Source organism: Zootoca vivipara, chromosome Z2 (genome assembly GCF_965207765.1).
Source record: "Zootoca vivipara chromosome Z2, rZooViv2.hap1.1, whole genome shotgun sequence".
NCBI lineage: Eukaryota > Metazoa > Chordata > Lepidosauria > Squamata > Lacertidae > Zootoca > Zootoca vivipara.
The window spans coordinates 25,022,466-25,037,595 of NC_142585.1; the positions used below are offsets into that span (position 1 = coordinate 25,022,466).

General features: G+C 42.4%; 1 protein-coding gene across 2 annotated transcripts in view; it reads left to right on the forward strand.

The window, feature by feature from the left end:
- The first annotated feature begins 750 nt into the window (after positions 1 to 750).
- The window catches only part of VSIG1 (V-set and immunoglobulin domain containing 1), a 29,672-nt gene continuing 15,292 nt past the window's right edge, over positions 751 to 15,130 (forward strand). Inside the window, exons 1-3 of one of the 2 annotated variants that reach the window (XM_088664627.1) lie at positions 751 to 973; positions 6,453 to 6,613; positions 13,307 to 13,405. In XM_088664627.1, coding sequence (XP_088520753.1) covers positions 832 to 973; positions 6,453 to 6,613; positions 13,307 to 13,405 — 402 coding nt within the window. In that variant the 5' untranslated portion in view covers positions 751 to 831. The remainder of the gene's footprint in view (positions 974 to 6,452; positions 6,614 to 13,306; positions 13,406 to 15,130) is intronic. The other variant, XM_035101945.3, reaches the window with a different exon arrangement.

A 15,130-nucleotide genomic window follows, 5' to 3' on the forward strand; every position in this document is an offset into this window, starting at 1 on the left:
TTATTTTAAGGATCTTTTTCATTTCTTCATATATTTTATTCCAGAATTCTTTTATTTTATGGCAGCCCCACCACATATGTAGCATGTCTCCTCTTGTCTCCCCACACCTCCAACATACATCTGCTATACTTTTGTACATTTTAGATAGTTTGGAGGGCGTGAGGTACCACCGGTACATCATTTTGAGCATGTTTTCTTTGATAGTATATGACGCCGTAAATTTCATGTTACATTTCCACAGCGTCTCCCATTCCTCCATCATAATTGTGTGATTTTTGTGCCTTTTCAATTATGCTCCCCCAAATTATTTTAATACATTACGGATGTTTTCCAGTGAATTTGAGTCCTCTGGGGTCCAAATTAGGCAAAAGGTATAGCTCCAAACTGTCTATTATGTGGGTTTGTTTGTTTGTTTGTTTTTGCTATTTTATACATAAGTAAGGTTGGGTGTTTTTTATTTCCCAATGAGAGCCTAGCTCATTTATTCACTCCAGATGGTAATGACCACCCTTCTTGGTCTATAGACTATTTCTTCTGTTGGAATCTGTGCAATCAGTTGGAAGCTTGCATATCAAGTGAAATGCAACTACAATTCTGTACAATAGTCACAGAAGTAGTTTCTCATAATGAATAATGATGGTAAAATCTCGCCCTGTGTGCACTATAGAATTGTTGGGTTTATTATTAACGCATATCCCAACAGCACACACCCAATGAAATGATTTCAGCTAAACAAATCATACAGCTAGCTACCCTGAGAACAGTCTTACAAATCTGATAAAGTTGGGGGGGGGGAGTTTTATTGACTTGCCAATACCTTTAGCTGATAAAATGAAACTTAGAGCATGTTTTTTTAAGTCCTCAGTTGGGATTTGCTGTTTCATGCATCAGCATCTCCGTCGCTTTCTCTCTGGGCCTGTGAAGAAACCAGCAACCATGTTGAAGATACTTGTAATTCTAGCAGCAATCACAGGTAAGAGTCATGCAATATAGCAGTTGAAATTAAACAAGAATGAAAGGGCTTATCTTTTTTGGACTGTGGTCAACACAGGCAATATATATTTCGGGATAGAGCTAAAGCAAAAAAATCATTTTTCCACAGCTTAAAGACTTCTTATACATTGATAATTGTGTGACATTTTTCTAAACTGTTGAAAAGTATCTCTAAAACTCGGAGATTACTAATTCAGAGGGTGTTGGAGTATGTGGGAGTAAGATCCATTTAGTGCAGTGGGACTTGTGAGTAGGGACAGAGATCTGTCAGTTTCAGTTCTCAGTTTCTAATTTTTCCAATCTTAAATGCAGTTTTCCACATATTGCAGCAATTTGACCATTACGTCAAATTTGATCACTAAGTCGTCACGTTTTATAGCAATTTGATATTTTTAAAGATGCTTATGAAAAATTCACCAGCACTTTAGTGTGAATTTCTTCATACGGTATATAGATATTTTTATATGCAGTTTTGATTAATGTACACAATTTCCACCAAACATTCATTTATGTGTATTATTTCCACCAATTTCTTCATTTTTATGCACAATTTCCTCTAATATATGCAATTTTTGTAAACATGTTTGGTTGGGGAAACTGCACCGCAAAATTCAGGTAAGTGTTAATTTTGAAGGATCACTGTGTTTCAGTTTGCATTTGAAAGTGTGAATTTGATAATCCTGGCCTGCTGAATTGAATTTCTCCTCCATCCCTATTTCTGATACACATGGAAGACTGAACTACCTACTTACTGACCTATTAATTGTGATCTGGATCCAAAGAACCCATATGTCTCATAGAAAACTGAGTTTCAAAAGTAGTTCATGATACGACACTAGTCAATAGTTATAAGGTGTAACATTTACACTATGCCAGCACAAGCCCTCATCTATGTCCATGCCTTTTAAGACTTAAATATACTGTGGGCTATATCCTACTAAGGCCTCATCTACACTTCTGTTTGCCATGTTGCTTTTCTCTGGGAACATCAGCAGTATTGCGCTAAATGGCAATAGGGTTTTCTGCAGAATGCTGATTTTGCACAAAAGTGCAGGTTTCCTGGGGGAAAGTGGTATGGCAAAGGCAAAACCACTCAGATCTGTGCCTGTGGAAAGTGACTAAAATAAATAAACAATATAAAATGCTTAGCCAAAATCAAATCCCTTTCATTTGTGAACAATAAGTATCCTCCAGACTTGGAGGGATTTTATTCTATCTTCTATTTATATATACCAGTGTTCTTTAGGTTCAGACTGGGTGGAAATCAGTTTCAAATTCCATATGGCATTCTTGCACCTATTTTGCCAAAATGGCACCACCTCAAAACATAATAAAAATGCCCAGCAGAATACAAAGGAGAAAAATGCCCAGGGTAAATCTTCCAGAAGAGTAGCTGTATTAGTCCGTTGCAGCAAAAAGAATAAAGTTCTTATTAAAAAAACCTATTCTTGTAATGCCATAATAAAATGGTTAGTTTTTAATTATTAGTCACAAGAATCTTTGTTCCAACATAAAGTAACTGCTGAAGATGAGTCTTGCATACTACCAAAGCAATGGAGTTAGGAATCTGCAGTCTGATGAACCCCCAAAAGCTACCCCGAAAAGCCATGCTTTAATTTGATGGTGCAAAATTAGAAAGAGCTAAGTATTCAAATTACCATGATAAAGGACAAAAGTGGAAAGGACCTAACAGAAGCAAAAGACATCAAGAAGAGGTGGCAAGAATACACAGAGGAATTACACCAGAAAGATATGGATGTCTTGTACACCCCAGGTAGTGTGGTTGCTGACCTTGAGCCAGACATCCTGGAGAGTGAAGTCAAATGGGCTTTAGAAAGCACTGCTAATAACAAGGCTAGTGGAAGTGATGATATTCCAGCTGAACTATTTAAAATTTTAAAAGATGATGCTGTTAAGGTGCTACACTCAATATGCCAGCAAGTTTGGAAAACTCAGCAGTGGCCAGAGGATTGGAGAAGATCAGTCTACATCCCAATTCCAAAGAAGGGCAGTGCCAAAGAATGTTCCAACTACTGCACAATTGCGCTCATTTCATACGCTAGCAAGGTTATGCTTAAAATTCCACAAAGCAGGCTTAAGCAGTATGTGGACCGAGAACTCCCAGAAGTGCAAGCTGGATTTCGAAGGGGCAGAGGAACCAGAGACCAAATTTCAAACATGCGCTGGATTATGGAGAAAGCTAGAGAGTTCCAGAAGAACATCTGCTTCATTGACTACGCAACAGCATTTGACTGTGTCGACCACAGCAAACTATTTTTTTAAAAAATTATATTTATTGACATTTTCAACTTAAATTTCCATTCACATCACCGTCTTACATCATATCATAAACGAACATCAAAAAAGAAAAAGAAAAAGAATTGCAAAAAGGCAAAAAAACAAAACAGAAAAAGTAAAAAGAAGAAAAAAGAAACAAAGAAAAAAGACATAAAAAGAACCAATCTAATGTTCATAACTCTATCATAACTTTGACTTCCTCGCTCCTCCCTTCCCGAGTCTAATTATAACCTCTGTTTAGCAATTTTTCATAATTAATCAATTCCAAACATCTCCATTTAATTCTTAAAATAATACTTTATATAAAAATTACTTATACCACATAACACATTTCTTATTACTCTAATTATTCCCTTTAGCCTCTTAATTATTCACTAAAATTATTCTAACTTATACAATTAACATTCTAGCATCTCACTTATCCACTATTCTAAAATCCCCCCTCCTCCGCCCAGTGACCAGCCCCCGGAAATCCCAAACCAACTCCTGTATGCAGTCCAATTCCAAACCGTTTTATCCATCCCTTATTTGCACTATATCTCAACCCACTCCATCTCTCACCCACTCCAGCCCAACTTCTTCCATCCATTCTGCCAACCCCCCTCTAATTTCTTCTTTTTCTTATCCCCCCATTTAACAAGTCCTTCGCCTGGATCTTGCCTCCCTTCTCTCACTAAGGAGGTTCGAATCCAGGCCACCTCTTTATTCTTTGACACAGCTTGGTTGTTGTTACCAGGAACCCGCTCTCCCTCTCTCACTGAGAGAAGCAGTCCCTGGAATTCTGAGTCCAATGCAGCTCTTTTATTATGGCGCAGGTCCCGTGCAGCCTCTCCCACCGGTTGCACTTCGTTCAAAATATAGAGCTCCTCTTGATCATCATCTTCTAATAAGTTTAAGTTTTGGTCCTCTAAAGTTTCAGGCTGTGTCTCAAAGCTGTCAGTTGGAGAGAGTTGGTGCTGGGGTTCAGTCAGTAACTTTGTAAGTCTTTGGTATTCCTTTACTCCCATCCATACTTCTTGAACTTTTTCCCAGACACTTTGTATCTCATTCTCACACATCTTGTCAGATTGTTTTGTCTATCTATATCCTTTGTCTTCTCAGGTTACAATATGGCGAATAGGCTGTTGTGTCAGAGACGGAATCCAAGCTAAGCTGGCCAGTGCCTCCAGGTTCCCGTTACCGGGCTACCGGAGAGCTCATTAGTAGTCAATTCCAAATTTTGCAGAAATCCACACAATAAATCCTTCACCTCCCCTTGGTTCCGCTACCCCAGGGAGGGATTCAGTTTTTTCTTTTAGCAAAGTTCAGAGTCCCGTTCCAGCACAATGGCTGCAGGCTCGGCAATTGCGTATTAATTTATCGGGGGGGGGGAAGCGACCTCCGTTATCTTTTAAATTCCCCTCCCAAGTCCAAATTCTTTCCAAATTGTTAAGATATCTTACTTGGTAATCCAGATCTTCTCTTTTGAAGGTATCTAGCGCTCGATGTCACCGGCACGGAGCTTTACACCTCAGAGTTAGTGATATCCCACGGCTCCGTCCCGCTCTGCCTGCGCATGTCACCCCTAAAAAAAGGGGTTAACGGGCGGCGAACGGGGCTCAAAGGAGCGCTGCTGGGTAGCCACGTCCCTGAAAAGCACAATTTGGGGGTTCTCCAAGCGGCTCTACCCCACCTCTGAGGTGCCGGGAACCTCGGACATCGAGAATTCCCCGCCGGCTTCCATTGACGCCAGACCGGAAGTCCGACCACAGCAAACTATGGCAAGCTCTTAAAGAAATGGGAGTGCCTGATCACCTCATCTGTCTCCTGAGAAATCTCTACAGTTACAGTTATGGCAAGCTACAGTTAGAACTGGATATGGAATAACTGATTGGTTCATTATTGGGAAAGGAGTACGACAAGGCTGTATATGGTCTCCCTGCTTATTTAACTTATATGCAGAATTCATCATGTGAAAGGCTGGACTGGATGAATCCCAAACTGGAATTAAGATTGCCGGAAGAAATATCAACAACCTCAGATATGCTGATGATACAACCTTGATGGCAGAAAGTGAGGAAGAATTAAAGAACCTTTTAATGAGGGTGAAAGAGGAGAGCACAAAATTTGGTCTGAAGCTCAATATCAAAAAAACTAAGATCATGGCCACCCATCACCTCCTGGCAAATAGAAGGGGAAGAAATGGAGGCAGTGAGAGATTTTACTTTCTTGGGCTCCTTGATCACTGCAGATGGTGACAGCAGTCATGAAATTAAAAGTCGCCTGCCTCTTGGGAGAAAAGCAATGACAAACCTAGACAGCATCTTAAAAAGCAGAGACATCATCTTGCCAACAAAGGTCCATATAGTTAAAGCTATGGTTTTCCCAGTAGTGATGTATGGAAGTGAGAGCTGGACCATAAAGAAGGCTGATCGCCGAAGAATTGATGCTTTTGAATTATGGTGCTGGAGGACTGCAAGAAGATCAAACTTATCCATTCTGAAGGAAATCAGCCCTGAGTGCTCACTGGAAGGACAGATCCTGAAGCTGAGGCTCCAATACTTTGGCCACCTCATGAGAAGAGAAGACTCCCTGGAAAAGACCCTGATATTGGGAAAGATGGAGGGCACAAGGAGAAGGGGTCGACAGAGCATGAGATGGTTGGACAGTGTTCTCGAAGCTACGAACATGAGTTTGACCAAACTGCGGGAGGCAGTGGAAGACAGGAGTGCTTGGCGTGCTCTGGTCCATGGGGTCACGAAGAGTTGGACACGACTAAACGACTAAACAACAACAAGCATTCAAAGCTGCTTTAAACTGAGTCAGGCCTAGCTGAGTACAATGTTTACATTGATTGGCAGCAGCTCCCCAGGGTTTCAGACTGGGGAAACTCCCCAACCTGTCTGGAGGTGTCAGGGATTTAATCTAGGACTTTCTGCATGCAGAGCAGGTGCCCTGAGCTACAGCCCTGATCCAACCTTTCCAGAGAGCAGGGCATTCTATAAAGTTGATGCCACAGCCGAAAAGCCCCTACCTACATGTAGCACTTCACTTGGAAATCCTAGATAGGACCTTTGATCATGGTGCAATGGAGGGAACATATAGGAACATATGGGAACAGTGTATTACTTCCTTAGCTTCTCACAGCCTTTGACTGACCTGCTTGGCCTTGTTTTCCACAGGACCCGTGAGCTGTGTGATTGTGAGTATGCCAGAAACCTCTGTGAACACAACCGTTGGTGCAAATGTCACTCTTCATTGCACATACAGAGTGGAGCTGCCTGCATCTGGTTTGTACATTCAGTGGAGCTTCTACAGTCACAAACTGAAGAAACGTCCAACAGTAAGAAGTTTTAAGAAATATATCTATATAGCCATGTATTTAGTTATGTATCACCTGCTACCAATAGCTTTGAATGCCAATTGCTGTTTTTGATGCAGTTTTAAGTTATTCTAAGGAAGCCCCAAATATTTCTTTAAAAATTGTTTTGACCTCGCAGTAGTGGAGTCGTGCCCCTTACTGGGAGGGAGAGTGGGAAGGGCAAGGTGACATGGAGTTCAGTGTGGTGCAAACACACTGGCAGGGGCACCATATGGCTCCATTGGTGCTTTTGCACAATACAGACCTCCCAACTATCTCCCTCCCACCAGTAAGCAGCAGCAACTCTGCTGCCAGGGGGTCAGCTAAGTGCTGCACCCTCTTGTCACTTCTGACCAACAGTAGCTATTGGACCTCTGGTCAGACTCAGAGAATAAGATCAAACTGCTCTACTCAATAATTAAGTTTCCCTGGAAGTGGGTATGTCCTTGGGACAGCAGGAGGAGACATAAACTTCGAACAGGGATTAATCCTTTAACTGTCTTGAGCAAAACCCCTATTTTTCTTTATCCTGGTAGCCACAAGATGAAGGGGGTGTTTCACATGTGACCAGTAGTAGCCATTGGGGTGGAATGGGGGGGGGGAGGTAGGCATTGCTTATGTGGCTTCCCAATCAGGGTTGCTCTGGTAACCAAGAGGGAGAAGGGTGGGGCAGCAGGGAAGGTGGGGTGGGGCAGGCCCACATCATGCTGACCTTCCCTCCCTTTTCCTCTTGGTTACTAGAAGCAACCTCTGTGCTAGGAAGCCCAGGGTAAACAGCTCTGCCCCACCCTGCTTGCTACTAGCCCATGTGACATAACAGTGAATCTTGGTTCACAGCAGGGAGCTACTTCCATTTGTCATTTTAGATGCCCCCCCCTTTTAGTTCCACCCTTAAATATACCAAATAAAATACTTGAAGCTGCTCTTATTGAGGGCAGTGTCTGCAAACTTGTTGAATTGGGGAACGGTCCTCTTGGCTACTTCCCTGTATCTCACTTAACTGGCTACTGATTCTTACCACATTCTGGTTGCAATCCTACACATACTTCCCTGGAAATAAACCCCATTGAACTCAGTGGTGCTCATTTCTCAGAAGACATGCCTAGGATTGTGCTATTAGTTAGCAACCAACAGAATTCCATATACTAGTCCAAGACAACCACTTATCTAGTGCAGGGCAATAGTTGGTGACCAGTTTGTGGTTAAGCTGAAAACTCAACAGCCAGAAGTGCTGCCAAATATTACGAAGTGGCCAGCTTGTTTCAAGTAGGGTGCCCTTTATCAGAGGCAGAATCTATCTTTCTATCTGCTATCTGTCTGTCTAAAATAGCTGATTAATAAAATTGGCATTGTATACAAAAACTCTTCATATACAATAATTTGTAACAACCAGTGTTGTTGTTTTTTTCTGGAGGGAAGCACACATACCCCTAAATATTTTGTGAATCTAAGTTTGGTCTCACTGAGGGGTAGTAGTTCAATATGGGTAGGAAAATGAGAGTACCCCTAAACATTTTTTAAAGAAAAAAAGCACTGATAACATCTATGTAGATTAGCAATTCATGATTCCCCCTACTGTACATATATTTGTATGGTAAAGGTAAAGGTAAAGGGACCCCTGACCATTAGGTCCAGTCGTGACCGACTCTGGGGTTGCACGCTCATCTCGCATTATTGGCCGAGGAAGCCGGCGTATAGCTTCCAGGTCATGTGGCCAGCATGACAAAGCTGCTTCTGGCAAACCAGAGCAGCACACGGAAACGCCGTTTACCTTCCCGCTGTAGCGGTACCTATTTATCGACTTGCATTTTGACGTGCTTTCGAACTGCTAGGTTGGCAGGAGCTGGGACCAAGCAATGGGAGCTCACCCCGTCACAGGGATTCGAACCGCCGACCTTCTGATCAGCAAGCCCTAGGCTCAGTGGTTTAACCACAGCGCCACCTGGGTCCCTCATTTGTGTGGTAGTAATGTCATAATTCATACTCTGTCAGGTTACAATGCAGAAATTGGTTCCTGACCCATCAGTTGAAGACCAGTTATGTAGATCACTTTATTCCCTAATATAAGGGCCAGTCATCCTTGGGGTGTCCTCTCTTCACCTGTGATTTCATTCTGCTACAGGGGCAGCCATTCTTCTTCCCCTCTCCCCACATCCTAGATCACTGTCACTGAGAATAATCAGCCCATTTCTTCTTTTTGCCTCCTATGTTTTTGTACTTTTATAATTTATTTCCAGTATATAAAACTGTACCACTGCATCATGCATTTGAACATTTGCATTCTCACTTCATCTGTCTTGGAGAGGAAAGCATATGTCACTCAATGCTAGAGAAGGCATGTTTTGAATGCAGATTGGCCCCAGGTGAAATCTCTGACTCTCCCGCTATTGTGATATAATAATAATAATAATAATAATAATAATAATAATAATAATAATAATAATTTTTTATTTATACCCCGCCCTCCCCAGTCAAAACCGGGCTCAGGGTGGCTAACACCCAAAAAATTACAATAAGACATAAAAGAAAATTAATTAATTAATTAATTATGATTATTTGCATTTGTTAATCACTTTATACAAAAAAACAAACAAACTATAAAAACCCTTCTAGTGGGGTAAAATACAAAAACAGCTGTAATCAGATAACAAGAAGAAAATAAAATACAATAAACAAAATATGTTGGAAGAATCAAGTGATATAAAATACCCTATGCCAGATCTCCTGGATAAAGTAAAAGTAAAGGACCCCTGGACAGTTAAGTCCAGTTAAACTTGGCTATGGGGTGCAGCATTCATCTCACTTCAGGCCGAGGGAGCTGGAGTTTGTCCACAGACAGCTTTCCGGGTCATCTGGCCTGCATAACTAAACCGCTTCTGGTGCAACAGGACACCGTGGTGAACATCAGAGTGCACAGAAATGCCGTTTACCTTCCTGCCACAACAGTACCTATTTATCTACTTGCACTAGTGTGCTTTTGAACTGCTAGGTTGGCAGGAGCTGGGATAGAGCAACGGGAGCTCACCACCGTCATGCGGATTCGAACCGTGGACCTTCCGATTGGCAAGCCCAAGAGGCTCAGTGGTTTAGACCACAGCGCCACCCGTGTCCCTGTAAAGTAGATGGTTTTGAGCCGGATAGACAACTCCTTCAAACTGATATACAGTAGTTTTGTATGTGTGGATATAAACAGAGCCCTGTGATTATGTCTGAACACGATAGATCGATGGATTGTATCCGATGTTAGTCATTCTCAGAGTAGACCTACTGAAATTTAGACATTGCTGACTTTGATCCATTGACTCTTCGCAATGCTCCACAAGATATGGTGCCCACCTAAGCTTTGCAAGCACATGCGCACAAGCACATGCACACCCAGACAGGCTAGGACAACCTAGTCAGATAGGCGAGTTACAAATAATAAAATTGTTATTACGATTCTTTGATTCTGTGTACAGTATGATGGCTTATACTCAGATGTCTTCCATAAACAGAAGTGTGAAACAGAGCTGGGTTCTCACCTCAACTGTTCTTCTCCCTCGTGCTCTCCTATGCTTTCAAGTTGTGCACTTCCATTCAAGGAGCAACAGGATCTGTTCAACCCAATATACAACCCAATATTTTAATATGATCACCCTGTGAGCACAGCCTGATAATTTTTGCCATGGTCTGCCACAGAATTAGGCCAGACACAGAAAACAATACTCTGGAAGACTTTGAATCTGTGCACAGGGACTCATGCCATTGTGAACCAGGAGGCAGGATCTTCTGATGTCATGGGATGGAGCCCCATATACAAAAATCTGATAGGCAAGGAGTCAGGAGATGGAGCTACAAATACCCACAAATATGGTGAAAAAACAGGGTAGGGGAATAGGATTATTGTTCTGTCATTTGGTGGATTCCTGCCTCTATTTTCCACTGGAAATAATGGAACAACCATGGTTGGGTTGGGTTGGGGAGGGGAGGGGAACAACCTATTTGATGCAATATTTTCTCTTTCAAAATGCTGAGTATGTTTTGCAATAGCATTTTAAAATAACCCTGCTATGAAACGCCAAGGCTAACATCCAAAGGTTGTAATATGAGACAGTCCTGTGATTTAAACTTGCTCTCCTGAGGTTTAGAGGGAAGGGCTTCAGCTCAGAGGTTGAGCAGGTTCCAAGTTCAATCCCAGGCAACTCCAGGGAGAGCTAGTTAAAACAACAACCCTGTTCCAAGTCCTGAATAGTGACTTCCAGTCAGCTTAGACAACAATGAGTTAGAATCTCCATAGAGAGCAAGAAGTTAGCTCAGTGGCTCCCAAAGTGGGTCGTACCACCTCCTGAGGGGTGCTGGGATTACCTGGCAGGACAATAAGAGCCAAGGGGGCGATAGGAACATGGGCCCCTATGAGCACATTGATCACTTATTTATGGCCAGGATAGAACCTAGTACAAAACCCCTCTCTTGCTTTGTATTTAAATTTTACTGTTTTTATCTCTTTCAAAGCTATATACTTTGGTAATGTTTGTTTGTATTTACGCTTCTGAAATGTCACAAGTAACAAGATAGCCAATGATTGGCAATAGCTACTGATTTTCTTATAAATTAGCTACTGTACATCTGCGGTAGGTGATGTTTGTGCATGTTTGTTAAGTAGTTATATATAACTATTTTGCTATAATTTCCTTCACCTTTATGCTTTCATGAGTAAAAACGCCTGAAAATATTTTTTTGTGCAGTATTCTTTGCTGTGCATTCTTTTTTCAACTACAATATTAGATCAGAGTATATACGTATTTTTGTGTGAATCAATCACACACATACTTGTGCCTGTAAGTTAGTTTTCCTGGGGAACTACAGCTATTAAAAAGTGTATTTTTTAAATAAAAAAACCCTGAATTTAGCTTATGTTAAAGCTGACATCTTCAAATGGTATAGCTACAATTCAATGTTTATTGACTGTGCCATGAAAATATTTAATCAAAAAGGAATGTAATGTGAAAGTATTAATTTAATTGAACACTTAATTTGCCCTTTATGACTATTACAGTCATACCTCGGTTTAAGTACGCTTCGGTTTGAGTACTTTCAGTTTAAGTACTCCGTGGACCCGTCTGGAACGGATTAATCCACTTTCCATTACTTTCAATGGGAAAGTTTGCTTCAGGTTAAGTACGCTTCAGGTTACGTACAGACTTCCAGAACCAATTGTGTACTTAAACCGAGGTACCACTGTACTGCTATTGTGTTGAATTTTTATTGTGTTATTATCTTTCTTAGTGAGTCATGCAAACCACTACAGTATTCTGAATAATGCTTCTTGTAGGGTAGGGGCATTGTTGATGATCTTATGGAACCAGAATGGTGGTGGCCCCAAAAGTATGGGAAGCACTGAGCTAGATGGACCAATAGCCTGACTTGGCATAAGGAGCTTCATATGTTCATCTGCAGGGGGGGTAGAAAGATAGGGGCGGTGGGGGCGGGGTGCCCCGGGCGGCGCAATCCCAGGGCGCCATCGTGGCTGCCCACCCAGCCCCCCAAACGCATGCTCTGCCCCTGCGCATGGCGCGCCCTGCCCCCAAATGCATGCCCTGCCCCTGCGCACGACGTGCCCTGCCCCCAAAACGTGCATCCCGCCTCTCCGCGTGGCGCGCCCCGCCCCAAAACGTGTGCCACGTCCCTGGGGGCAGCGCGCCTGCTCTCTGCCCCCGGTGGCGGAGCATGAAGCTCCGCCGCTGTTCCTCTGCAATACTATAATTCCGCTATGATCCATGACATCATACCTGTAACCGCCCTAATTTAGATGGCATATTATGAAACCTTTCTTTCCAACATGATTGGTTAGTTGCTTCTTTTAGGAGAAGATCCCAGGTTAAGCTAACAAGCTTCCATCTCCATCTGATGCTTTAGAAATTATGAATGCCTTCATACTTGGATTTTTCTCCACCCTCTTAATGATAATCAGAAACACAGAGGAAGGGCTGTAGGTCAGTAGGCAGAACATCGGCTTTGCATTCAAAAAGTCCCAGGGTCAGTCCCTAGCATTGCCAGGTAGGACTGGGAATCTCCCCTGCATGAAACCCTGGAGAGCCATGGCTAGTCAGGGTAATACTTATACAGTGGTCTGACCGTCTGACCCAGTATAAGTCAGCTTCTGATATTTCTAGAGCAGAGATGGGGAGCATCAGTCCTAAATGTTGCCTTCCATCCATCAATTGCCCTGTTCTGTGCCCTTCTTGTGTGTTTTTGCCTGGCTGGAGTGTGTTCTTGAACTGAATGTCCTTTGCTTTCCTGCAAGAGACAGATGTGGAGAGAGACAGGTGTGGGTGGATGAGTGCTGGTCACATGTAGAAATCTCTGGCTTTCGCTATCCAAAGGTAAACATCACACCTGTTGCTCCTCCCACTTTTGCCTCTGGCCTCACCTACCACTGACAAGCAGCCCCCATGAGATAATGTGGCTTTCAGGCTGAAGGATGCCCAACACTTTGGGCCTTGGAGAATGGACTCCAAAACTCCAGTCCCAGGGCTGAACCCAGAAACCTGGCAACTCTATGCTAAATCCCTCTAATGTCAGTATCCTTCCAACTTGTTTAGAGCTGCCTCCACTGAAAGAGTGTTCTGTGTTTTGTTTGAAAATTCAAAAGTCACAACTCATCTCTTAGATCAGCCCATTTCTACTCAAATGCAGCTTTCCCCGTGCCACTTTATTGATGAAAGGACCATCGGTCATTGTCAAATGATGGTGTACCTAACAGATGCACGGGGAAGGTGTAGCTGGCTTTATAAGGTAAGGCAAACTTCTTCTACAGCATCTCAAGTCCGTCTTTGGATATGCACCTCTTCAGGTTCTCTCCATCACTTTCTGCTGTTTGCTTCTTGCATCCACATAAGCCCTGCTCTTAGTTCATCCACCCATCATCCATCCATTGCATCGTCTCCTTGGTCTTTTGCAATTGTAGGGTCTCCATACTAACACTGCTTTGTTCCATCAGCCTAAGTCAGCTCTTGCCACCGATTCTGCATATTCCATTTTAACTTTGTGTCCTTTTCCACTATATCTGTAACTTTTGATCTCTGTTATATGTAGCTATTAGTTTTTCTGTATTTGAATGATATTCCTAAAACTGGATGCTCCATAGCATGTTGTGTTGTTCATGTTTCCCTGTGTCATGGTCCAGTTTTCTGCTCCATAACACATCACAGGTAATATGCACATATTTAAACTTTAGCTTTCTAAGGAAATATTTTTATTTTTCATTATGAAACTGAGTTTTCATAAGGCTGCCCATAATAACACATTACTTTGATATTTAGCATTGTTATTTATGTTCTTCTATATCCTCTTTGTAGGTTTCTGGAGTTTTGTCAGATATAAGCTCTAACCTTCTTCCTCACAGTCTTAAGACTGCATTTCAGGATTAATCTTCATTTTGTCACAGCAAGTCCCCATGTGACAGAATCAATGTTCCCCAGTTGATAATTAGTTCAGTTGGGATTTGAATATGAAACTACTTAATTCCAGAACAGTCTGCAGTCAAGGACTCAGCTATCCTTTGACATTTGCACTTCTCCAAAATTTGTGATGTGGTTCGGCAACCAAGCAATATATACAAAAATGTGTATACTGGGGCAACTGGGTATAAAAATGCATAATTAGTGAAAATTATGAACAAGCATGCATTCAGGGGATGATTTCTCATGAGGATTTTTTTTTGGGGGGGAGGTGGGGAGTGAACTACTGCAGAAATATAGAGAACTGAATTTAAGACTGAGAAACTGACATTGACAGATTTGGCAGATGCTACAAAGGGAAATAATCCAAACTCACTTCTATATATTTTAATCGTCTAATCCAAAAGAGGCAGTAGATGTTCTGAACTGGTGCCTGGGTATGGTAATAGACTGGTGGAGGACTAAGAAACTCAATCCAGAAAAGATGGGGCACTCTTGGTGGGTGGTTAGCAAAACACTGTTGGTGGGTGGGTTTTTTTTGGGGGGGGGGGTTCATCCAGGGCCGTCTCAAGCATTTTGGGCGCCCTGGTGCCGTGGTGCAGAGATAGCTCCGGCGCCCTCGCCCTAGTGGGCGGGCGCAGCATGCAGCACGGCACCCCCCCTGCCTACCCCTAGAGCCAGCCCTGGGTTCATCTGTACAGTTATGTGGTATTCAACTTGTCATTGATGGAACTGCAACTGCAAACCTCCTGAAGAGGTAGGCTCATAGCTTGAGGATGCTCTTGGATCCAGAATTGTCACTTGAGCATCAGATGTCCTTGGTAGCAAAGTGTCTTTTTTCAGCTTCAGCAAATTCACCAAATATGACCATGTTTGGACAGATATAACCTAGTAATTACGGTAGTTATCATGTTCTAGTAACCATGATGGGTGTATAGGTGATGGACCATGCAAGCAGGAGGTCAGTAGTCCCAATGGTCCAACCAGACAGGAAGTTTAGGCAAAGCAGGATCAGCACATTGAAGAAGGCTTTAGCAGTAGATTTTGTGACCATAGCTAG